We start from the raw sequence: 23,281 nt of genomic DNA on the forward strand, positions 1-23,281 counted from the left end.
TGCGTTTTTGATGCTCAGCGCCAGCTCGATCAAATCCTGACGCCTTTCCTTACCTCTTCCTTTTCAAATTGACCGGGTTATAGAGGTAGAATGTGTGTCGGGATATTGGGGTTGAAGGCTCGGCCTTCTCCCTGAAAACCATTGCTAGCCCACGCTACTGAACCTCAAAATATTTCCTGCTCGGAGGAACTATCGCGAGAATGAATGCTAGGCTAGCATTTTTTTCCGGAGCCATTGGCTTTGGGTTTTGTCGGATGAGAAATTTTCAGACTGGGGAACTATTCGCGAAAGCACCATGTCTTCACTCTGCGAGGTGTGACGGACGCTGGGGTTAGTAGTAATAGCGTGTGAAAACCCCCGCAAGCTCTGTATCTCACTGATCAAATACATTCCGTCGAGTTTTTCCCCTTTCCCAACAGCTTCAGTCCGAGAATGTGGCGCTATATGCTGCAGTTCTTCCACTCGACGAGGTTCATTCCAAGTACTTTTTGTCCTGGACAGACTATACTGACCTTGAATCCAATTATTTTGGGAAATCAGCTCCGTACCAACCAAGGACCAAATCCTCGTGCCTGAGACGCTTCTGAAGAAGCGCAAGAGTCAGGAGCAGGCTAGAGCTGCGGCCAACGCGGAGCTCATCAAGCGGAAAAAGGTATGTTCTTGAGGAGTTTTCTCTTCTTAACCCTACCAGCATTCCTTAATCTATATTTTTTATTTATTTATCTTTCTTTGTTTTTTGTGTGTGTTCGAGGGAAATGGGACTTATATGATGATAAATACCAATCTTCGCGACTAGACCTAGCGGTCGATGTTGTCGCTTTGTTAACCATCTTTCGGGGCTGAAACCGTCTCTTTAGTCATCAACACTTACCAGAGCCACTTCTTTGGTATTTTTCGTGCTAACTTTGGGTTTCTGCAACAGGCCAACAAGGAGAAGCGTGCTGTTATCTTCAAGCGCGCGGAGTCGTACGTCAAAGAGTACCGCGATGCAGAGCGCGAGAAGATCCGTCTTGCACGTTTAGCCAAGCAGCAGGGCAACTTCGAAGTACCCGCTGAACACAAGCTTGTCTTCGTTGTCCGTATCAAGGGGTAAGCCCGCCATATCAACCCGAGGACTACTTAGTATTCAACCAGTAGTTAACTTGGCCACCACAGTATCAACAAGATTGCCCCCAAGCCTCGCAAGATTTTGCAGCTTCTTCGGCTCCTCCAGATCAACAATGGCGTCTTCGTCCGTCTTACCAAAGCCACTCAGGAGATGCTTACTATCGTCAACCCCTACATTGCCTACGGTTATCCTAACCTGAAAAGTGTCCGCGAACTCATCTACAAACGTGGATATGGAAAGGTCAACAAGCAGCGTATTCCCCTCACCGACAATCAGATCATTGAGGAAAACCTCGGAAAGTACGGCATCGTTTGCATGGAGGATCTGATTCATGAGATCTACACGGTCGGCCCCAACTTCAAGCAGGCCTCCAACTTCCTGTGGCCCTTCAAGCTCTCCAACCCCACTGGTGGTTTCAGATCCCGCAAGTTCAAGCACTACGTTGAAGGTGGCGATGTCGGTAACCGTGAGGAGAACATTAATGCTCTTATCAAGCAAATGAACTAAACACATAAAAATTGGGGCATAAATTTTATTTTGACGAGCACGTCTCTTTTCATGGGTTGTTTTTTCCACTTAAGGTTTCTTTTTAGCGGGCTATGGGACTTATCAAGGATTTCGTGTTTTTAAATCCAATCTCTCAAATCAAAAATAATTAGAAATCCGAGTATTTTGAACAACCCGATCCTGGTTTGTTACACTCTTTTTCTTTCATATTCTTTCACAATTATTGCGGAATCTGCGATGATCCCTTTTGGAATACAAAGCATTCTTTTTAATAAAGTAACGCGGTCTCCGAAACAAATGCAATTGTTGAGAAGCTATCCTAAGACTAGGTTTGTGTTCTTCATACCTCTCGGGTTCTGGAATCTATGCCCATTTATTGAAATTTTGTTGGTAGTTTGATGTGCCCGGAGTGTGGGGACTGGAACGCGCACTAGCGTGTAGATTCACGCGTAGAAAGGGCCTCGCGTGCCGAGGCGTGCCTTCAGCCAACTTCATATCTTCGCAAATGTTTATGACGGTACAATGGTGACAGCATAGTATTCTAAGTCTTATGCTTTTCTCATATCTTCTTCTCGTTTAATGACATTTTCCAAGTACCATTGAAAACTTTTATTCTCCCCAATGGCCGCAGCTCGAGCGAAGCTCGCCGAATTGAAGGCACTCAGAGCCGCCGGAAAGAAACGCCTAGCAACTTACGAAGTCAAAGACGAAGGGGACATTTACGATGAAATCGATGAAGACGGATACAAGAAACTTGTGCGGAAGCGTCTTGACCAGGATGATTTCGTGATTGACGATACTGGAGAAGGATATGCGGACGATGGACGTGAAGAATGGAACGACTCGAAACACTACTACAGTGACAGCGACGGCGATGAGTTACCATTGACGGGCAAAGCTGCCAAAAGAAAACGAGAGGAGGACCAACAGAGGAAGGAAAAGATTAACAATGGTATTAGCAAATACTTCAGCACCGGCCCAACGTCCAAAGCCTCAAAACCCAAGGTATGTCAACGGAAATCCTTCATTGCTAACAGGGTGGCTGGGCTAAGATTTAATTTATTAATTGCGTCTTTTAGCCTGTTGCCACTGCTGAAGATGAAGCATTTATGGCAGGCCTCCTTGAAGAAGTCGACACCAAGCCCCTCCCCTCTCGTCTTCCCCCCAAAAAGACAGTGAAATCGGAGACGCGGCGGAAAATTCGGATCTTATCACCGCCTCCTTCTCAGGATTCGGCCTCCAAGAAACCAAAGGACAGAAAAGAAAACGATACATCCAGTCCACTAATTGCTCCCAAAGCAGAATTGGATCCGGAGAATGATTCTACGTGGTTGGATGCTGGACACGATGACGACGTGTTTATGAGTGATCCAACACCATCATCTCCAGTTGCACGGGCCGTTGATCGGAAAATCACGAATAATATCAAGGTAGAAGAGGAGGAAGAGGATGAATTAATGGCGGTTACACAAACGACTGCGCACCACGATGTAAATGGCGCTAGAATTAATATGACGGGCAAACGACCGGTTCCAAAAGTCAAGGAGCCGACATATCCTTCTCCTGCAACTTCTTCTCCTCTTAGAGCTAATCCAGATGGCATTGATCCTTCGTCCTGGAACGATGTCACGAGCAAATTAAACGTTTTAAGCAGCCCAGCAACTACTGACTTTAAGACATTTGGTAAACTTGCCGCCCAGGATGCTATTGAGGAGAACGGAAGTCTCCTATTCTTCTGGCTAGATTATGTCGAAGTCAATGGCAGCCTATGTCTTTTTGGAAAAGTTAAAAATAAGAAAACAGGGGCCTACGTGAGCGCCTTTGCTAAAATTGACAATGTCTTACGGAAACTTTACTTTCTTCCCAGGAAATACCGAGTACGTCATGGCCGTGAAACGGAAGAGGAAATCGACATGGAAGATGTCTATAACGAAGTGGATGACCTTATGTCGCGGACGAAGGCGGGCACGCACAAGAGCAAAGTATCGACAAGGAAATATGCATTCGAGCTCGCTGACGTTCCCAAGGAGGGGGAATATCTTAAAGTCATGTATTCTTATGACAAACCCGCTCTCCCTCTTGATGTCAAGGGGGAGACTTTCTCTCGCGTTTTCGGAACTAATACGGCACTCTTCGAGCAGTTTGTGCTCTGGAAAAATATCATGGGTCCTTGCTGGCTTAAACTCGAAGATGCCGACTTCACTGCCGTGAATGGGGCATCATGGTGCAAATTAGAATGCCAGGTCTCCGAGCCTAAGCTTATCACGGTGGCTCCAAACTCCGACAGCTTGGAAATCCCACGACTGACGCTGATGAGCCTGGCATTCCGAACGCAACTAAATGTGAAAGATAACAAACAAGAAATCTTAGTTGCAAGCGCTCGTGTTTACGAGAATGTATTGCTTACTGATACTACGCCCGCTGAAAAATTGCCTTGCAAGACTTTTACAGTGATGAGGCCTTCTGGTCATAACTACCCGATTGGGTTCGAAGCCGAAACACGGAAACATCGCGGCACATTGATGATGGAGAAAAGCGAGCAATTTCTACTCAGCAAGTTCATGGCTCTGTTTGAGAAGATGGACCCCGATGTCCTTATGGGTCATCAACTACAAGAGGTCGATTTTAACATTTTCCTGAGTAGGTTGTCTGAAAAGAAGACTCCTGGTTGGCATCGCATTGGGAGGTTGAAGAGAAGTGAATGGCCAAAAAGCCTGTCGCGAGGTTCCAGTTTCTTTGCAGAAAGGAAACTTGTAGCTGGAAGACTGCTTTGTGACATTGCCAATGAGATGGGGAAGGTAAATTTTACCCGTATTTCTCTTAAATCTATCTTTTAGCTAACTGTCCATAGTCTTTGATGTTGAAATGTCAATCGTGGAGCCTAACGGAGATGTGTCAATTGTATCTTGGAGATGGCAATCTGCGCCGGGACATCGATAATGAAGCAGCATTAAAATCCTGGGCAACCTCAAAGGAGGGGCTGATGAATTACACCAACCATTGTGAAGCTGATACTTATTTTATTGCTGCACTCGTTCTTAGGCTTCAAATGCTTCCCCTGACTAAAGTGCTCACGAACTTGGCAGGAAATTCGTGGGCGAGGACTTTGAGCGGTACCAGGGCTGAGCGGAACGAGTATATCTTGTTGCATGAATTCTATCGGAACAAGTACATCTGCCCTGACAAGTATGCAGGTAAACAGCAACAGATGTCACAAGCGAATGAGGAAGACGAGGATGGAGCGGACAAGAAAAAGAAGGACAAATATAAGGGTGGGTTGGTGTTTGAGCCCGAGAAAGGCCTCTACGACAAATACATTCTTGTCATGGATTTCAATAGCTTGTACCCCAGCATTATTCAAGAGTTCAACATCTGTTTTACAACTGTGGACCGGACATCAGTTGTGAGTTATTCTTTCCTATCTCGTTCAAAAACATGATTGCTAATGGGTAATTTTCTAGGTCGAAAATGAAAATCAGGAAAATGTTCCTGAAGTTCCTAAGGCCCAATCTATGGGAATTCTCCCGCGACTCATTGCAACTCTTGTCAACCGTCGACGCGAAGTCAAGAAACTCATGAAAGACAAACGCGCAAGTCCTGAGGATCTTGCACTTTGGGACACCAAGCAAATGGCATTAAAACTCACGGCCAACTCTATGTACGGGTGTCTAGGTTACACGCAGTCTCGATTCTACGCTCGACCACTTGCTATGCTTACGACCTTTAAAGGTCGCGAGATTCTTCGAAGTACAAAAGAGCTTGCGGAGAGCAACCAGCTGCAAGTTATTTACGGTGACACTGACTCCGTAATGATCAACACCAATGCAGACAACATGGAGGACGCACTAAAAGTTGGCAATACCTTTAAACGTTTAGTAAATGAACGATACCAGTTGCTCGAGATTGACATTGATAATGTCTTCCGTCGCCTCCTTCTACATGCAAAGAAGAAGTATGCGGCTATTAACATGACCGAGGTTGATGGCAAGTATGTCGAGCAACTCGAAGTCAAAGGCTTGGACATGAAAAGACGAGAGTACTGCGCTCTATCTAAGGAGGTTTCTTCGAAACTTCTGCATGAGATCTTGTCCGGTGAAGATTCAGATGTGGTTCTTACCAAGGTGCACGACTACCTCCGCGACATTACGGAAAAAATGAAGGAATATTCAATCCCCTTGCAGAAATATGTTATATACATGGTTTGTAATACCTCGCTGTGCTGTAGAAAACTGAGATCCAACTAACACCATGTTCCAGAAATTGTCAAAACGCCCCAACGAGTATCCCAACAAGGAGACTATGCCCGCAGCACAAGTAGCCTTGAGAGAGCTAGCCCGAGGGAAGACCGTTCGTCCAAACGATGTTATTGCCTACATCGTAACCACTGGAGACTCTGACACGTCTTCCTTAGCGCCTGCGAAGCGATCGTACACATTGCAAGATGTGGTGAAACCGGATTCCGGCCTCAAACCCGACGTTGAATATTACCTACTCAAACAAATATTCCCTCCAATTGAACGACTCTGTGCCCCTATACCAGGCACTGACGCGGTGCGACTCGCGGAATGCCTCGGTCTTGATGTCAAAAAGTACCAAATCAATACTTCCAGCTCCCGCGATCAACAGAACATGGAAATATTCCCTCTCGAATCGCAAATCCCAGATTCTATCCGCTTCAAAGACGCCGTCAGGCTGACACTTCGCTGTCGATTCTGTCACGAACGAACTTGTTTCGAAGGTCTGTGTCTGTCAACAGAGATGTGCACTGCCAACGGACTCATATGTCCCAGCTCAACCTGCGGGAAACCATTTTCTGTTATATCTATAGTTGCGCAACTCGAAACCCAGATACGCGCTCAAACATCCAAGTACTATGAAGGCTGGCTTGTCTGTGATGACCCCTCCTGCGGCAATCGCACGCGCCAGATGAGTGTGTACGGTCGTCGATGTCTGGGACCCCGTGGCCGTGCGGAAGGCTGCCTTGGCCAAATGGGGTTCGAATATACGGATAAGCAATTATATAACCAACTGCTGTACTTTGCGCGACTGTGGGATGTAGACAAGGCAAAAGAGGCTGCTGCAAAGGAAACTAATACAGAGAAGCGGGACAAGGTTATCGCGATGGTCGAGTGGAACCGGTCACGTTTTGGGACCTTAAAGGGGGTTGTGGACGCGTATTTGAAGAAATGTGGCCGGCAATGGGTTGACATGGAGGTTCTTTTTGGGTTTGCTTTACGATGAAAGTCTTGATCTCTTGGGGGGTTTTGTTTTGAGCCCATTTTTTCCTATTCGTTGTTAGGCATTCTCCTTATACCCATTGTCTATAAATAAGCATCTGGCCGCGTGCCTACTCTTGCAGCAGTTCCTGATAGTTTAATCTTCTTTTTATGATCAGACTCACCTATACGGCGTAGAAGAATTGAATTTTTATGATTTATTTTATCCATTTCCCGTACTGTTATTCGGAAAGAACTGAGCATTATTTTTTTTTTTTTAAGGCGTGGATATATGTAAACCCGAGCAGGGATAGATATTGATTCGATTCCATCCTTCATCAAAGTTTTGTTCTACTAGCGGGGAGTTCGAAGAATTAAACTCGTGGTGATGTCAAGCAGAAGGAATTTGTTTCAATCCCATGATTTTTTCCCCAACATACAAAACACAATACTCCTATATCAATACGAAACATGAAACTAAAGCGTGTACTCGTAATCGCGGGCTCGGACAGTTCTGGTGGAGCGTATGTTCAATTAAAACTTTCATTTCCGTTGTCGCTTTTCAAATCGATTGCACGTCGCCTTTGAATAAGATAATTATCTTTCATAACACGACTCAAAGTACTTTACAAACACGAACGGATTTGACTGACTCTGTTATGGATCCAGAGGCCTAGAGGCAGACCAGCGGGTGCTTACCGCTCATGGCTGCTATGCCCTCACGGCCACGACGGCATTGACGGCGCAAAACACATTAGGTGTGCAGGATATTCACGTCGTCCCCGTGGGATTCGTAAGGAAGCAGATTAATGCTGGGTTGGAAGATGTTGGAGCGGATGTGGTGAAGTTAGGTTGGTTAGCCTTTTACAAGTATTCGATGTTTATCGTCTCATCGTATATATGAGGAAGCGCACTTTTATTTGCTGCCCTTGCTGTCTCCTCACTTCGAATCCCAATATTTGGCTCTTACTTTTACCAATTGATTATATCGTCCTCATATTTCTAATCAATCTATCCTCCATGCAGGCATGTTGGCATCTGCGGAAACTGCGGAGATGGTGGCCGACACTCTCTGGCATCACAAGGTCTCCAAAGTCGTGCTTGACCCTGTAATATTGGACTTCCTGATTCCAACCCCCAATCCATGCATATCAATTATATCTTACAATGATTTTCTTGGAAGGTTATGGTATCTACTAGTGGCTCAGAGCTGCTCCCTGCTGAAGCCGTGAATATTGTCCAGACGAAACTTCTTCCATTGACAACCATCGTAACCCCTAATATACCCGAAGCCATCTTACTGCTCCAAGGTTCAGGGGCGGCTACCAAAGATCCTGAGAACCTTGAAGATGCGATCCAAATAGCAAAACAGATCCATACCCTAGGCCCGAAATATGTTTTGCTCAAAGGTGGCCATATGCCGTTAACGGCCAGTTTTCAGAGAGGAACAACACCCGACCTCGTACTTTTTTGAGCTCATTGCTGTGTAGACGGACCTGCTCGAGGTCCCTTGCAAGCTCTAGGATAAGCTGTCTCAAGAATACCCATGGGACTGGTTGCTCCCTTGCCTCTGCGATTGCAGCAAATCTCGCACAAGGGATGGATGTGGTGCGGGCTGTTCGTGCCGCTTGCAGGTTTGTCGAGGCCGGCATCAGGACGAGCGTGGATATGGGAAAGGGGAATGGGCCGATTAATCACTTCCATTCTGTGTACTCACTGCCGTTTGCGCCGTATGTATCAATTGTCGCCCCTCAACAATATTTCACCTTTTCTTCGCTGGGGTCGAGATAAGGCACAAAACTAACTGGTGTTGAGCAAATAAATAAACAGCGGCCGATTTGTCGAGTATATACTGGATCGTCCCGACGTCCAACCAGTATGGAAAGCCTTTACGGAACACGAGTTTGTGGCCGGTTTGGGAAAAGGAACGCTGCCGGTGGAAAAGTTCAAGGGCTATCTGATCCAAGATTACCATTACTTGGTAGGGTATAACGTTCAGAGCTAACTACCCTGACTGCGTTAATACTGACTGTTCGACAAAAAGATTCACTTTGCGCGGAGTAATGCACTTGCAGCATCGAAACATACTGATATCGACGGAATATCTATGGTGAGAGAAACCGTCACACGCCCATATTCAAGCATTATTCTGACAAAGACCTACCGAAAATCGGCATGATCACGATCTAGTCTGCGCAAATAGTGCTTCACGTCCAACGCGAAATGAACTTACATCTCGATTACTGCGCAACATTTGGGTTGACAAAGCAAGACATCGAAAATTGCAAGGAGAGCCTAGGTGATTATTGACCTGATGTTCAGGAATACGCATACACATACATACGCACATATATACTAGTATGTGGTCATACTAATGAACGTGTGGCAGCATGTGTTGCCTACAGCAGATATATACTCGACATAGGTCAATCGGAGGACTGGCTAGCTCTACAAGTTGCACTCTCACCTTGTCTAATTGGATACGGAGCTATCGCCAAAAGGCTCCATTGCGATGAGAATACCGCACCTACAGGGAACAGGTATTGGAAATGGATTGAAAATTACGTAGCAGAGGACTATGTGAAGGCAGTGGAGGCCGGGTCTGGTAAGGCATCCGTCCATGTTTGTTTAGTCCTCTCATGCCACAGTCGCCTAACGTACATTGCCCGACAAAACAGAGCTCCTAGAACGACACATGAGGGACGTGTCCCCTACTCGGATGGAGGAATTGATCAAGATATTCATTCGAGCTACAGAGCTTGAGATTGGGTTCTGGGACATGGGGCTGAAGGCGGACCAACTGTAGTGGGGTGGGCGTCAAGGATGTAGTTAGTAGATATATAGAGCTCTCGGTTAACTGCGCTAGCAATATATACTTTGGGTTGGACAAGGCACGGAGTTGAACACGGTTCATGTTCGGCTTTACCTTGTTTCGAATTCTCGGGAAACCCTCGGCGGAGATTTCCCCTAGGAAGACTCGGATACCAAGCGGCGATTTCATATTTCCAGCCGAATCCACGCAATTCTCACACATTCATGCTGTTGGGAGAAACGACGATGACTCAGCAGTCAGACCCAGGACTTCCTAATAAAGACTAGTTGGTTAAACTAACTGTTTTGGGACAAGCGCGCCACTCGCTTCCTGTTTTATTTTTTTTTCTGCCGCCTTTTTCCTGTCGGAATTTCCTTTCCTTTCTTTCTTCATCCTCTCCCATCCTCTCTCTTGTCCCTTCCTAGCTATCTGCCGCGATTCATATCGCAGTCCTATTCACGTCTCTTGCGCGTAGACCGTATTTGTTGCTTTTGCAAGATAGACCCAAGACCAATAAAAGTCAACTGAACGCGATACTTTTTCCATCTCATTTCCAACAAGTTCTTTTCCCTCTATCCCAACAAAAAGGTCAATATCTTCGTCAGGAATCATGTCCTACGGTGGAGGCTACGGTTCCTCGCGAGACCACTATGGTGGTGGAGGCGGCGGCGGTTACTCTAGGTAAGCAGATACAGTCCCATCATGTCCCATCTTGATTTTGAGAGATTATTTGATCCTTCTTGTTCGCCACTTGTGCGACATGGTCCTTGGACATCCCAACATTACAGTAGCTAACACGGGATCAACAGAGGCGGTGGCTACGGAGGTGGTAACTACGGAAATAGCAACGGTTACTCGCACGGGCACTCCAGCGGTGGTTATGGCTCATACGGAGGAGCTGGCGGCTACGGCGGTGGCACTGGGGGTGACAGAATGTCAAACCTTGGCGCCGGCTTGAAGACGCAAAATTGGGGTATGTTTTGCAACCACTGACATTATCAATTTCCATAAAATACTAACTTGAAATATCCTTAGACCTCTCAACTATGCCCAAATTTGAAAAATCGTTCTACAAAGAACACCCTAATGTTTCGCAGCGATCGACTCAGGAGGTCGATGCGTTTCGCAAAGAGCATGAAATCACGGTGCAAGGCAAAAACGTTCCTCGACCAGTGGAGACTTTTGATGAAGCTGGCTTCCCGCAATACGTTATGTCAGAGGTCAAAGCCCAAGGATTTGCGAGGCCCACGGCCATTCAGGCCCAAGGGTGGCCCATGGCCCTCTCTGGTCGTGACGTGGTTGGTATTGCCGAAACTGGATCCGGAAAGACTTTGACGTATTGTTTGCCTGCTATTGTTCACATTAACGCTCAGCCTCTGCTCGCTCCAGGAGACGGCCCCATCGTCCTTGTTCTTGCACCTACTCGTGAGTTGGCAGTTCAGATCCAAGCTGAGATTACGAAATTTGGGAAATCATCTCGTATTCGGAACACTTGTGTATACGGCGGTGTCCCCAAAGGGCCTCAAATTCGTGACTTGACTCGTGGTGTCGAAGTCTGTATCGCTACTCCAGGCCGGTTGATCGACATGTTGGAGGCGGGAAAAACTAACCTACGACGTGTTACTTACCTTGTCCTCGATGAAGCAGATCGTATGCTTGACATGGGTTTCGAACCCCAGATCCGCAAAATTGTTTCACAAATTCGTCCTGACCGACAAACTTGCATGTGGTCTGCTACCTGGCCCAAAGATGTCCGGCAACTCGCCCAGGACTTCCTCCACGACTATATTCAGGTCAATATTGGCTCTATGGATTTGTCTGCTAACCACAGGATTACTCAAATCGTGGAAATTGTTTCAGAATTCGAGAAACGTGATCGCATGGCGAAGCATCTTGACCGTATTATGGAGGACAATAAACATTCCAAAGTCCTCATTTTCACTGGAACTAAACGTGTTGCTGATGACATCACTCGATTCCTCCGGCAGGATGGATGGCCTGCGCTTTGTAAGTTTGGTCTATCTATATCTTTCCACTATTGTATTAACTATGTATATAGCTATCCACGGCGACAAACAACAAAATGAACGTGATTGGGTCTTGAACGAATTCAAGACCGGAAAAAGCCCCATCATGGTTGCCACCGATGTGGCTTCCCGTGGTATTGGTATGATGAATCTGCAACCTTGGTCTCCCCCAATACTCCCTTCCCCAGTACCCTGTTATTGAATTCCCCAACCCGTATTGATGTCGTGTGACCATGACCCAATGCTTTTACTCTATAACATGTTGGTAAACATGGTTCGTCCCGGCTTTCCGGTTTTATCGTTGGTTCTCGTCCCGAGGGAACCTTGGACTTACTTGCAGTGTAGCATACAGTGCTTCTGATTACGTCTCTCTACTGTGTAGTCTCTTCAAGTAGGGAGACAAGAGTTCTTCTCCTTTTGAACTTGTTCAAGCTGCATTTCCAAGGTTATTCCAGGACCACGATTCATTTCCAGCCCATGGACAATTGAAATATGAATCTTCGACAGATTGAAGAGAGTGATGCATCAAGTCTCACACGACTGAGAAAAGGGCTCAGGCCATTTGCTTTCTCAATTGTGCGCTTTCGCTAACATTAAGTGTGTGTGAAGATGTTCGCGATATTACTCATGTGTTGAACTATGACTATCCGAATAATTCGGAAGATTATGTTCACAGAATCGGCCGGACAGGTCGTGCTGGTGCCAAGGGGACTGCAATTACCCTGTTCACCACTGACAGTACGTTTACTTTACTCGAATTCCCCCATCCTTGCCGCGGGTATCAAACATGATGCTAATTTTTAAAAAAAATAGATGCTAAGCAGGCTCGTGATCTGGTTGCTATTCTCTCTGAATCTAAACAGCAGATCGATCCTCGCCTTGCCGAAATGGCCCGCTACGGCAGTGGCGGCGGCGGCGGTAACCGATGGGGTGGTCGTGGCCGCGGTCGCGGTGGCTTCACCGCTTCAAATGCCGCACCTTTGGGCAATAATCGCCGCTGGTAAGGCCATAATAACTCTTGATATGCAGCCGCATCAAGCCATCGTATCGTAGTAGACCTTGTCCAGCTCCCCCGTCCTCGAGACAAATGGGGATATCTCTCTCCGATATCGACATCGATACCTTCCTGCTCTTCTCTTTGCTAGAGATATTTATACTCATCATGACGGCGTTTCTTTCATGATATTGATAGACCTCGCGTTTCGAACTGGCTACCATGCCACGGACGACGCTTTTTTTTTTTAAATTTCTTTTTCGCGTCTTCTTATCCTACTTCATTCCCAGTTGCATAACTTCCTGTGTATTTTTCCCCCTTCGCGCTTCCAGAGGATGAAAATGGGGCTACGCAACTTTTATGCGTGCCTATGTCTCTGGCGAAAATTGATTTTAGACTCGACTTTCCTTTTTTCTTATTTTTTTCTGCTCCCTACCGCCTTTAATACTTTTGTCTCCGATTGCCATCAATTTTGTTATTTCGATACGTTATTATTGCTTTACATTGCTTCGGCGATGAGCAACAGTAGTAACTCTCACACGGGCCTAGGTTTGTAGCATGACCGACGTTTTTTTAAAAATGGCTCGGTTATTGATTAGTTTGTTTACTTGCTTGGTTGCTCTTCCATACAGAGGTTATAAATAAGTATTGCCGTTGTGATTTTTAAGTGTGCCTGAAATTGGACTCCTGCTTGCTTCTCTTTCACTACTATTTATTATCTAGTTGTCTATATGTTCACACAAAACAGGTTTTGATCAGAGGCAAAATTGACTTAACTACTCTTTTACAAAAAGAGAAAGGAATGTATGTCGTAGTTGCCAGATAATGATCGGTTCGATATAATTTTCTCAATGTGCGTGATCCTAGAGTAATAACTATTCAATATAATATAGGCACAAATAATGTATATATATATATATGTGTGGAACGTATATCCGCATATATATAACGGTACGTACAGTACATAGAGATAAAAACCTCCCAACCACATGAGAATTCCAATATGAAATAATCAAAGTATATCATTGAGTAAATGGTAAATGGAAGAAATCTAGTATATACCCAGATGAAAAAGAAGAAGAAAGAATGCGTTTGAACTGGAGAGGGTGGAATCTGAAGTTCCTTCATTCGGAAAGGTCAGATACGCGCCCGAGCCTAAACATTTTCAATATTGATGATAGGTTTTGATATCAAAATGGATGTATTAACTAGTACAGTAAAGGACAAAGATAGATGAAGAATTCGAGACACCAAACTCTTATTCTTGCACACGTTCTTATTTTATATTTCCCTATGGTAGTTCTGAGTGTTGCGATCAATCACAGAACCATCCGTCACCATTTCAGTGTTTGTTCCCTACGCCGAGTCCTGAGCTGCTAGATAGAGATGCTATCAGTGTTGCTCTATGGCCAGCATACCTCCTCTACAGAAAGGGGTTCGCCCATTACGCTCCAACACGGAGTGAAGAGACAAGTTTACAGCTGTGCTCCTTGGGCGCTGTTCTCTGCTTATTGAAACATAGGAATGATGAGAGATCATCCCCATGTGTAGGCTGTTCGAGCACTCGTTTTTTTGCGCTGGGGTGGAATATGAGCGCCTACAGAGGTTGGAATTTGGGGCCAGTGATCAGGAGGTTGGTGTCTGTGGTTGATGTGGGATAGTAGTCGCTCGTCTGTGAGCGTAGAGGCTGCATTCCGTGTAATACGAGGGTAGTGAGTTCACGCTGGGTTAAGTTGTTCTGCGCTCTTTCAGCCAAGGCATGGTAGAAAGGGTGAAGCTGTGGGTGATGAACTTTGTCTCATGAGGCGCTGATTGTATGTTTCATTGAAGGTTGCGCTCATATCTTCTCTGTGTCCGTGGAGCAGTAATGATGCTTGGTGGTTGGTATCCGTGCTTGCAGTACGGACACCATTGATAGCAGGAGACGATATAACGAAATAGGGTATTCTTGCGCATGTGTTGCTTTTTTGAATCAAACCAAGTAGATTCACCAGGGAATGAGGGTAGCTGGATTAGTGAGTGACAACGAACGTCAGAGCTATATGAAGCCTTGCTCAGTTTATGCATGTATAATTGAAACGGTGATTAATATTTACGGCGCAAGCAGGCGCGTCGCCAGCCAAGCGCAGTTTCTTACAACAATCACTATTATAGTCATACGTAGAGTGTAATCTTTTTTTATCATTATTTCATGCAATTTTCTCGTATTGGCAGCACCGGGTTCAGGATATACCGGCCTTGCAGGACGTCAAGGTCAATGGGATCGTTTGGCAGGAATGCGCTCCGTGAAATGGGTCGATAAGGCTGCAGCAGCGTCGATGCAGCGCGCAAGGCCATACAGCCAACCTGCTAACCCTTTCAAGAACCAAGATATGTTGGCAGAGCACTCTTCGCGGTGACACTGCGAAAAACTTCACTCCACCGTGTAAAATGAAGAATGCTAGTTTTTGAGTATGGGCCTGCTGATACAATGCGATGTATCATTTCATCATATTGCCTCTCTATCTCAGGCAATCAAAATCAAATTCGTAGAGGTGTTCTGCAGGGAATTGAGGCGCCAATACGCCTCATCTGCTCCACGGGTGGGTTAATATGGGTCGTTGAATGTGCTCTTTGCCCACATTTTGAAATTCTTTTTTCTGATTCCAAGGTCTCTTGAGACAAGCCTCCACCTGTGTGTTGTGTTGTTCAAGAACAATGAATGATTCTCACACCCATAGAATTCCACCTGACGTCACATCTGACGCTGTCTGCTGCCAGTCTTGACATTGAACCCATGGGTCCAGGGGTGCTGGCAAGCATCAGGGTTTAGATATATTTGTTGGAGCTGTCCGCCACTGGGATCGAGGCCTGTTAAAAAGTAGAAATGACACTGAACATCTGTGCATGTAATCATCCATAATCGGCACTCCAGGTATTTTTGGAGCAGAGAGTCAGCTTGGTTGATGAGAGCATCAACGCCGCTCCAACGACAAGTTCGCGTCCATTTTCCTATTTCGTTCTGGTGGAGAGGGTCAAGGCAGGGATGATGAGGCCAAGAAGGAAAGCAGAACAACATGACAGGCCTTTCCTCTCCTCATGCTTTCCACCCATGGGGTCAGGCTTATGGCGGAAAGGAGAAAAAATAATTGAATGACGGGATTCCATACGGAGAACTCCGTGAATGCACCATTTCGCCAGAGGAGTCGACTATCTCCGTTCATTATTGGATGAGAAACGTGCTTTGACCACCGTATTCTTCGGCAGTTTTTCTCCCTTCGTCGATTGCTGTACACAGCACACGAGGATTCAGCTGTCCATGCGCTCCAGGCTTGTCGAAAGCAAGCCGGAGAAGCAGTCGCTTGGAAGAATCTCCCTCCGGCCCAGGAACGCCAACTTCTCGACTGACTCGGTCAACAGGACCAGAGACTCGAGAGACCCATACCCATGCAGAGAGCGCAGAAATGGGCATGCTTCAACCCCCAACTCCCCGTCTGAACCATCTCAGCCCATGCTGCAACGTCAAACAAGCGAGGTTGTCTCGTAATTTTGGTATTGACCAATACCGGCAGCCAAAGGGATGCTCCTGCATAAATCCAACGCCCGTTGATGTCTGGAGCATCCTCTGGATCATTTTTCCTTGTTTTGCTCACAAATCGCAAAAAACAAAGGGAAAACCGAAAACCGAGAAAGACCAATCAGAAGTGAGTTAGTTACCTGGCTGTGTCCGCAGCGCCCACTGGTTGCCTCCCAATGTCGATGAGTGGCTATCGTTGTGTGAACACCTTGTTGTTTTGTTGAAAACTGCTGGAAATATCATCATCATTATCATCATCATCCTCATCAAAACGCCCTGGATGGGGCTTTGGGGCGAAGAGGGGGACAGTGTAAGCTACATCTCGATTCTACAGAGTATTCGCCGTGGACGCGCAAGCAACCCCCCTTTTTCTTTCCATTGATCCTTCTCAATCCTCAAAATACGGAGTACAGCCAGTTGAGTTCCAGGGTTCAGGGTGCCAGGGTCCTTTTCTCCTTTCTCCCCTATTTTGATTACGATTACGATTATGATTATTTTCCCTGGGCCCAAGTCCCACGGGACATGCGCGATGCGGGCTGCAGAGTCACGCGGATGCGCTCATATTTTTTTATTTATTCTTCTCCGTGAATGGGACATGCAATGTACTGTACAAGGGGGCGGTATGGTGGCACATCCATGCCTGAAACCAAAACTTTGGTTCATCGCTGGCCCGAGATTGGGTAGAGTTAGCTCCCTGAAGTTTATTTGACGTGGGAAAACCAAATTGTATCCGGGCAAGCTTCGCAGATTATTGTTTCCCTCCATTTGCTGGGGCGCATTGTGATCTGACTTTCTGCTGGCTTCCCTGGACCAAGGAAACAATGTCCGCCCCAACTCTGTTTTCCAGTCACGTCATCTTCCCTGTTTTCGGCAAAACCTGGTTCGATCAATTGCGCCATTCAAAACACACTTCAAAGTTCGTGGGAACATGGAAACGGATGATAGATCTGAAATCTCGTTGTCAAAGATTGGTTGCGAAGGGAAGGGCGATGAAGATACCCGCTCTACATGTGCTTTGCTGCGGACTCGAGATCCGGTCCAATCTCTGATCCGAAACTTAGATGAGCTTCGCTTATTGTTTCCAATCACCAAATGAAGGCAAAGTGCATACGAATTACCGAATGCTCAAACATTGCATCCATGCCCATGTACGGAATGGAATGCTGTGCGTAAGGTTTGTGGATAGAACAGACATTGCCATAGGGGCTCATTCAGCAAAACCCGTCAATGCCCATGCGTACTTTTTTTGTTTTGTAGCCGAGCAGAATGATGTTCTACAATCTCGTGTCGTTCGGAGCTTTCTTTTTTCCCAGTCCAGTGACTATGTTATGTTTCCATATAGGCTTTGAATCTTTACCTTTCACTCGGACATTTAATATGTTTTGTTGAGAACAGGCCTACGCCTAACCATCGGCCTGCACGTCACCATGAGTAGTAGTAGCTCTCCTAAACTCCCTACGCAGCGCGCTCCGCGTCAAGTTTTCGGAACGTGCCGAAAAATTTAGAGGCATGAGGTTAAAACCCTTAGCCGCGTTGGTTTCCTCAACGAAAGCCTTGAAGGCTGAAAGGCTGAAAGGGGTATGGAACAACAGCTAGCCCAGGGCGCTTGGACAGAAACCCGCGTGGAAGAAGCATCAGCTAAAAAAGAGGGAGGGCCTTGGGTAGTGCCCGCGTTTTAGTTCCAACTTCCAAGTGTTGGGTGTTTCTTTCTTTTTCCTTTTTCCCTTTTTTTTTTTTTTTTTTTTTTTCGCCCCTGGGCTTAGAAGTTAGCATGGTCGTGCTACAACACGCTGGCGGGGATGATGGTTTGGTAGAAGGAGCGGCGTTGGTCTGGGAGATCAATCGATCGAAGATAGAATATTCTAGGGCCCTTTGGACCAAACTCTAGTACCCTTTTTACATTTCTTTGCTAAACCTACGATCTTTGGCTTTGACGATTGTCAGATTCAAGATCAGTTGTCAATTACTCACGAGGCCCTGCTGATGTGTTGAAGTTCGGCGACCTCTTGACCAGGCTCGTGTGAGAAAAGAAATGAAAATGTGCATAATCGTCAACAATAATGTACACCACTCGCGCATCATTTCACTTGAAATCATGTTGATCCATTTGAGGAGCCGATCTTACCATTATGCAGATTATCAAAAGAATGGTTAATGAAAAGAGGGTTGTCAGCATCATGGTAAATTAATAGTTCACGAATTATTTCTTGATTATTGAGATCCACTGTGATGGGGGTTGGTTGGAAATAATCAATAACAATGCAGAGCGGTCTGATGGAGAACTTGTTTGTATTTTGGGATTCAAGACGCTGCTTGATGAACGAGCTGGGTGATTTGCAGACAATCGGTTCCCCCTGGTTCTCCTTCACCCCCAAAAGAGCGAGAACTAGCCCCTGTATTTGCTTTTCGCGTCAGCTTTTCCCTTCCCTACAACCCTGTCTTGCGAAGCGCAAATATCGCAGATTCCGGGAGTTGGTTACCACGGCGCGCGGGAGTTGTTTTTCTTTTTCCTTTCCGCAATAACGAAAATTACGGGGGAGTTGCTGTTGAGGCCCTCTTTCGAGTGAGATGTAGCCGAATACGGTAAAGTATGACGGAACATCTTGTATTCGTGTAGCTGAACCTAAAGGTCAACGTGCATGAAACTAGCAGCGAGCTTCAAGGAAAACACGCCATCACCCCATGCAAAGCAGGGGATGTGAGGGTGTTGCTTGGCAGGAGGTAGCACTGAAACGGGGTTCGCCTCGACATAGGGAAGCATGAATTTGGCATGTCCACCACTTTCCCATGGAAGGCAATGGGTCCTCAGAGTGAGAGAATTTGCAAGAATAAAGCCCAGGAGCCAGAAGTGAGGGAGTGCATATGGAAGTTGAGCACCGCCCTGGGAAAAAAAAAAAAAAAGTAACGATCGAACATCCCATATTGGTTGAGCGGATGGGTCAGTGTTCACTACTCAGTTTTATCACAAGAACGCATCCGCAGCTCCGGGGAATCGCTGCCGCTTACCCAGAGGGAGGAAAAATGGAACAACGGAGCCAATCATCGCACCCTTGATGACGGAGCCTCATTCTTTCATCGACTCGTAGTGTCAGCAGCAGTGCAGTCTGCGCAGATGAAACGGGACCCTCACGAGCAGGGTTGCCTCATCTCCGCCAACGACCAGGAGGGCTTGAGAATCCCGCTCGATACTGGTCGGTCACGTGAAGCGGCCTCCCCCCAGGCTCATTTTTTGGGCAAATCATAACAAGCAACCTGTGGTTGATCAGGTGCGAGCAATGCGGGGGGGGACGGGGCAACGAAGTCCGAGACACGGGTTTGCTACACCGCCGCCCAAAAACAACCAAAGGGCTGTTGAAATGTCAGCTCTTGATTGTGGTGCTGTGAGGGGTTTTGGATGATTATTTCCTCCAGTTCTCACATTTCCAAGGTATATCTTGGCAGGGGGCTTCAAGGATCCCAAACCGAGAGCTCAAGGGCCCATCTTTGGCAGAGAACGCAAAGTTACGGGGGTTGGACGTGGACACCTTTGAAGGTGTGGGGTACACCAGCACCTCTTCTCAATACGAGCTGCCTGGATCGCTCCTGGTGATGGATGATCATTTGATAACGAGAGGGGAGTGGAGATTGCTGATGCTGGATACAGGAGACTTGGAGGGGAAAAAAGCAACGCTTATTCCTAGTCGTGAGCATTCCCCGAGATCCCGAGAAGATGGATTCGCCATTCGCCCCAACTGATATATCCGTCGCGAACTTTATCGGAGAGGTTGGGATGCACCTTCTCGAAGATCAAGGGAGAAGTTTGTTCTTTATGCCCGATTCCCTTGTCGTTGCCTAGATCTTTCCAGAACTGAGGCTTGATTCTTTTCTCTGGGAACAAGGTATACAATGGCGCTGTAGTTCTTCCACCACCGATGCCCGAACTTCAACGCCGGCACTTCGGTCCTCCAATTTCCCAAATCTTTCCCCCCACCTCTTCCTCGTATGGGGTGGGAATGCGGCGCCTCTTTGGCGACTCTGAGATAGCACCGAGTGGAGGCATTTGACCGCCGCAAGCGATATCGGCAAAACACAAAAGGCAAGCCAAGAAAAAAAGAAAAAAAAAAGAGCGGAGAACCATCGAACGTGTATGGGAAATTACGAAAAATACGCGGGCGTATTTTGCCCCATGTCTAAGCCAGAAACGCCAATTTCATCCATAAGCTTCTAGCGTCTTAGATAATTCAACAACTTAGCGCTCCAATCAGGACGACACGGCAAAGTTCCTTGGTCCATTCTTTTCATAGGGCCCGTACAGCCAAGGCCCAAGGATGGCGCCCAAAAGCATCGAAGGGGATGTGAACGAGCCCAAGTGGGGAAAACGCAACCGTTGTCACGTTTTCCTTCTGTTTTCGTTGCTGCTTGTCAGGTATGGTGCCCGCCGTGCTTGGGGCGCTATCCACCAGAAGTTATTTTCAGCCACAAGATCCTTTCTGAGGCTGAACATACAGCGAGTGAAAGGCATGTGGAAAAGCCAGACATCCAGTCAATTGTTTTCCTGCTATGGATAGGAAACAATCTGATTACGCCAATAAAAATCCCCCAAACCTGTCAGAAATGGAAATCCCTTTTCTTTTTCCCTTCTGCCATTTTTCTTTTTCTTTTTCCTGACTTTTTGGGTTCATCCACAAGTCGATGAGGAAGACATTAATTGCGGCTTGCTCTTAATTATTTTCGGATATCACAATCCCATTTTCCCTCGCGTAAACGACGTGTGTCATTTTTCTTCAATCTTCCAGGGGGCTTGATTTCAAGCAAGCAGGGTTTGAATCTGCTGTTTGGCAGGTTGCCATGAACGCGCAGCCCCACAGCTTTTTTGAGCAGCTTTTAACTGACTTTTTTTTTTTTTTGGTTTCTCTGCTGCTTCAGGAAGTCTGGCACTCTGGGAGGTGAGGGAGGCGTTGGTGGTATGTGCGCTGATCTCATTCTCCACAAAGTCACAAAGTGAAGTGTGGATGTCCATGAAGAATAGTCGATCTGCATGAAGATGGAGAACTGAGAGAAAAAGGACAAGAGGGAGGTCAGAGAAGAAATACTCCAAGTCATTTATCAACCAGTCAACGAAGCGCGTTTCGACCTTCCTCTTTGAGTGGAGCGCTTCCAAGCGCTCAGCTCCTGCAGGGCTGTTTGATTGGCCTCCCAAGCCAAAAAATAAAAAAATCAATAAAAATGCAGGCAGCAGGAAAGAGAGCGTTTGAAAAACACGAGGATTTGGATATTATTGAACGTCCGAACAAGCAACGTGGCGGGGCAGGACCAGCGATCAGCGTCACTCTTCTCCTGTTCTGAGTGAACAAGAACAAATTGAGATTGAAATTGAACTGCCATCAATTCCTCTCATTGCTTACCTTCATTTTGTCCCTTGACAGCACATTTCCTCGCGATGATCACAGAGCAGATCACCCCCTGACAGAGCCCTTCGGTTTTGAAACTGTAGAATACACGTCCAAGCACGACGAATTGCATCCAAAGTTGAGGATATGGTACTTTCATTCATGCATATATATATATGAAGGAAGAGAGAACTCAAGACATAAATAAAAAATGACCTTAAGCTAAATTTCCAAAGGGGTGCAGGCTATTTTCTGCAAAGAAGTATTCGAAGTTTCGATTTTGGATGGGGCAAGGGGTTCGTAATTTTATGCATATGTAATACCAAACCTTATACCAGATGGCTCGCTTCAGGGTAACGAAGCACAGATTGAAGGAGCTTATGAATGGCCTATATTCCATACGCAGGAATAAAATTGACAAAGATAGCATACAGCCCGTAGACTGAAGGACCAAAGGCAAACCAACTGAAATCCGAAATCATTCATTCATCCTTGAATCCCGCCTGCCAGCGACTTGTTCCATCTTCCTCCCGGTATGCATGAATCTGACTCACAGACTCTGGGAGCTGAGTCAGCCGTGACTAAACACCAGCCTCCTTAGTCGCCGCCCTAGTCCTCCACACCATTCCTCTCTCATCCTAGTTAGCAAACTTGCTCCATCTTTTCAGCCCATTATTGTCGCTAACCTTCTGCCCCTGGTGCATTGCCACGAGTCCAACTCAGGCCCCAAAAACAACGCTGCGACTATTGCAGTTAGTTCCACGCTTGCTGTAAGTATTTTTGCGCTTCTCCTCCTTGACCCCCTGATCCAACCCCTCATCACCCACAGGCCTCCCGGCCCGAAGGTACTCGTCAGACCACGCAGATGGCCGAGGGCTGAACATGATGCTGTTGCTGCGTTCTCCGGAGATTCAATCAGACTGACTTCCGTCGTTTTCTGCCTTAGTCTCTCGCGCTCTCCCAATTCGCGTGGTGTTTTCCACACTAGGGTAGGAAGGGAAGAAGAAAAGTCACCAGCATCTCGGAAAAATCGAAAAAAACTATCGAGAGGAAGGGGGAAAAGACAAAGCTTTCCATACTTTGCTCTCTCATGAGAGTCATCAGTAATCATCAGAGTAAGCCCTATCCACCGCGGGAATTGTGCCAATTTCGTCATTGGCTTATTGAGTTTACCCTAGACTGTGGCCTGGTTGGCGTGACATTTTGGCAAGATCCGTCTGGTCAGCTTTTTTGGGCGGAGAGTGGGTCCCCCCTTTGAATTTTACCTCGCTGCTTGGAATTTGGGATTGTTATCGATTTCCTCTGATTTTAAACTTTTGGGTGTCCTTTTTGTACCATTTTATCTTCCTACTCTGGATATCGGTGGCGGCAAAGCCCCCCTCCCCGACCAAGAAGACCCCTGTTCTGTTATAATTCCTTTTGTGCCGACACCTGACAACAACAAGCAGCAGGACCACCGCAAGCCCCCCCACATCATCCTCTTGGCTCCAATTAACGCCCCCCTCGTTCCCATCTTCGGCCTATCAGACCCCTGGGAATATCGCAGGCAGGTTAAGACGGCCAGGGTTGCGAATTCGAGGAAATCACAAGGAAGAGAAGAGAGGGAAAAATACCAAGGAGTGGCGACAACCGAACGTGTATCCTCTCCTGCCCACGTAAACGCAATTCCAGAGTGTCGAAGGAGGTTTATTG

The 23,281-nt window shown here is 46.6% G+C and overlaps 6 protein-coding genes across 6 annotated transcripts; 5 read left to right on the forward strand and 1 right to left on the reverse strand.

Annotated features, from left to right (window-relative positions):
• Positions 1–200: 200 nt before the first annotated feature.
• Positions 201–1,792, forward strand: HCBG_08097 (60S ribosomal protein L7; the record flags this gene model as incomplete). Its single annotated transcript, XM_045435146.1, has 4 exons — positions 201–313; positions 541–652; positions 923–1,089; positions 1,156–1,792. 4 exons carry the CDS (start codon positions 201–203, stop codon positions 1,613–1,615), a joined length of 852 nt encoding a protein of 283 aa, XP_045284452.1.
• A 444-nt stretch (positions 1,793–2,236) lies between these two features.
• Positions 2,237–7,056, forward strand: HCBG_08098 (DNA-directed DNA polymerase alpha; the record flags this gene model as incomplete). Its single annotated transcript, XM_045435147.1, has 5 exons — positions 2,237–2,620; positions 2,695–4,413; positions 4,467–5,018; positions 5,077–5,814; positions 5,873–7,056. 5 exons carry the CDS (start codon positions 2,237–2,239, stop codon positions 6,854–6,856), a joined length of 4,377 nt encoding a protein of 1,458 aa, XP_045284453.1.
• Positions 7,057–7,302: 246 nt separating this feature from the next.
• HCBG_08099 (phosphomethylpyrimidine kinase THI20) lies at positions 7,303–9,637 on the forward strand (the record flags this gene model as incomplete). The annotated part of the gene is made up of 10 exons (XM_045435148.1): positions 7,303–7,355; positions 7,501–7,682; positions 7,858–7,940; positions 8,015–8,253; positions 8,322–8,561; positions 8,662–8,812; positions 8,876–8,941; positions 9,022–9,130; positions 9,221–9,436; positions 9,510–9,637. 10 exons carry the CDS (start codon positions 7,303–7,305, stop codon positions 9,635–9,637), a joined length of 1,467 nt encoding a protein of 488 aa, XP_045284454.1.
• Positions 9,638–10,049: 412 nt separating this feature from the next.
• Positions 10,050–13,427, forward strand: HCBG_08100 (ATP-dependent RNA helicase DBP2; the record flags this gene model as incomplete). The annotated part of the gene is made up of 6 exons (XM_045435149.1): positions 10,050–10,324; positions 10,453–10,616; positions 10,679–11,650; positions 11,703–11,810; positions 12,280–12,408; positions 12,484–13,427. 6 exons carry the CDS (start codon positions 10,254–10,256, stop codon positions 12,672–12,674), a joined length of 1,635 nt encoding a protein of 544 aa, XP_045284455.1.
• Positions 13,428–15,398: 1,971 nt separating this feature from the next.
• Positions 15,399–16,115, reverse strand: HCBG_08101 (uncharacterized protein; the record flags this gene model as incomplete). Its single annotated transcript, XM_045435150.1, has 2 exons — positions 15,399–15,655; positions 15,893–16,115. 2 exons carry the CDS (start codon positions 16,113–16,115, stop codon positions 15,399–15,401), a joined length of 480 nt encoding a protein of 159 aa, XP_045284456.1.
• Positions 16,116–18,388: 2,273 nt separating this feature from the next.
• On the forward strand, positions 18,389–19,750 carry HCBG_08102 (uncharacterized protein; the record flags this gene model as incomplete). Its single annotated transcript, XM_045435151.1, has 4 exons — positions 18,389–18,695; positions 18,838–18,941; positions 19,203–19,420; positions 19,662–19,750. 4 exons carry the CDS (start codon positions 18,480–18,482, stop codon positions 19,748–19,750), a joined length of 627 nt encoding a protein of 208 aa, XP_045284457.1.
• Between the last annotated feature and the right edge of the window lie 3,531 nt (positions 19,751–23,281).

The sequence above is a fragment of the Histoplasma capsulatum genome, assembly GCF_000150115.1.
Source record: "Histoplasma capsulatum G186AR genomic scaffold supercont2.13, whole genome shotgun sequence".
Taxonomy (NCBI): domain Eukaryota; kingdom Fungi; phylum Ascomycota; class Eurotiomycetes; order Onygenales; family Ajellomycetaceae; genus Histoplasma; species Histoplasma capsulatum.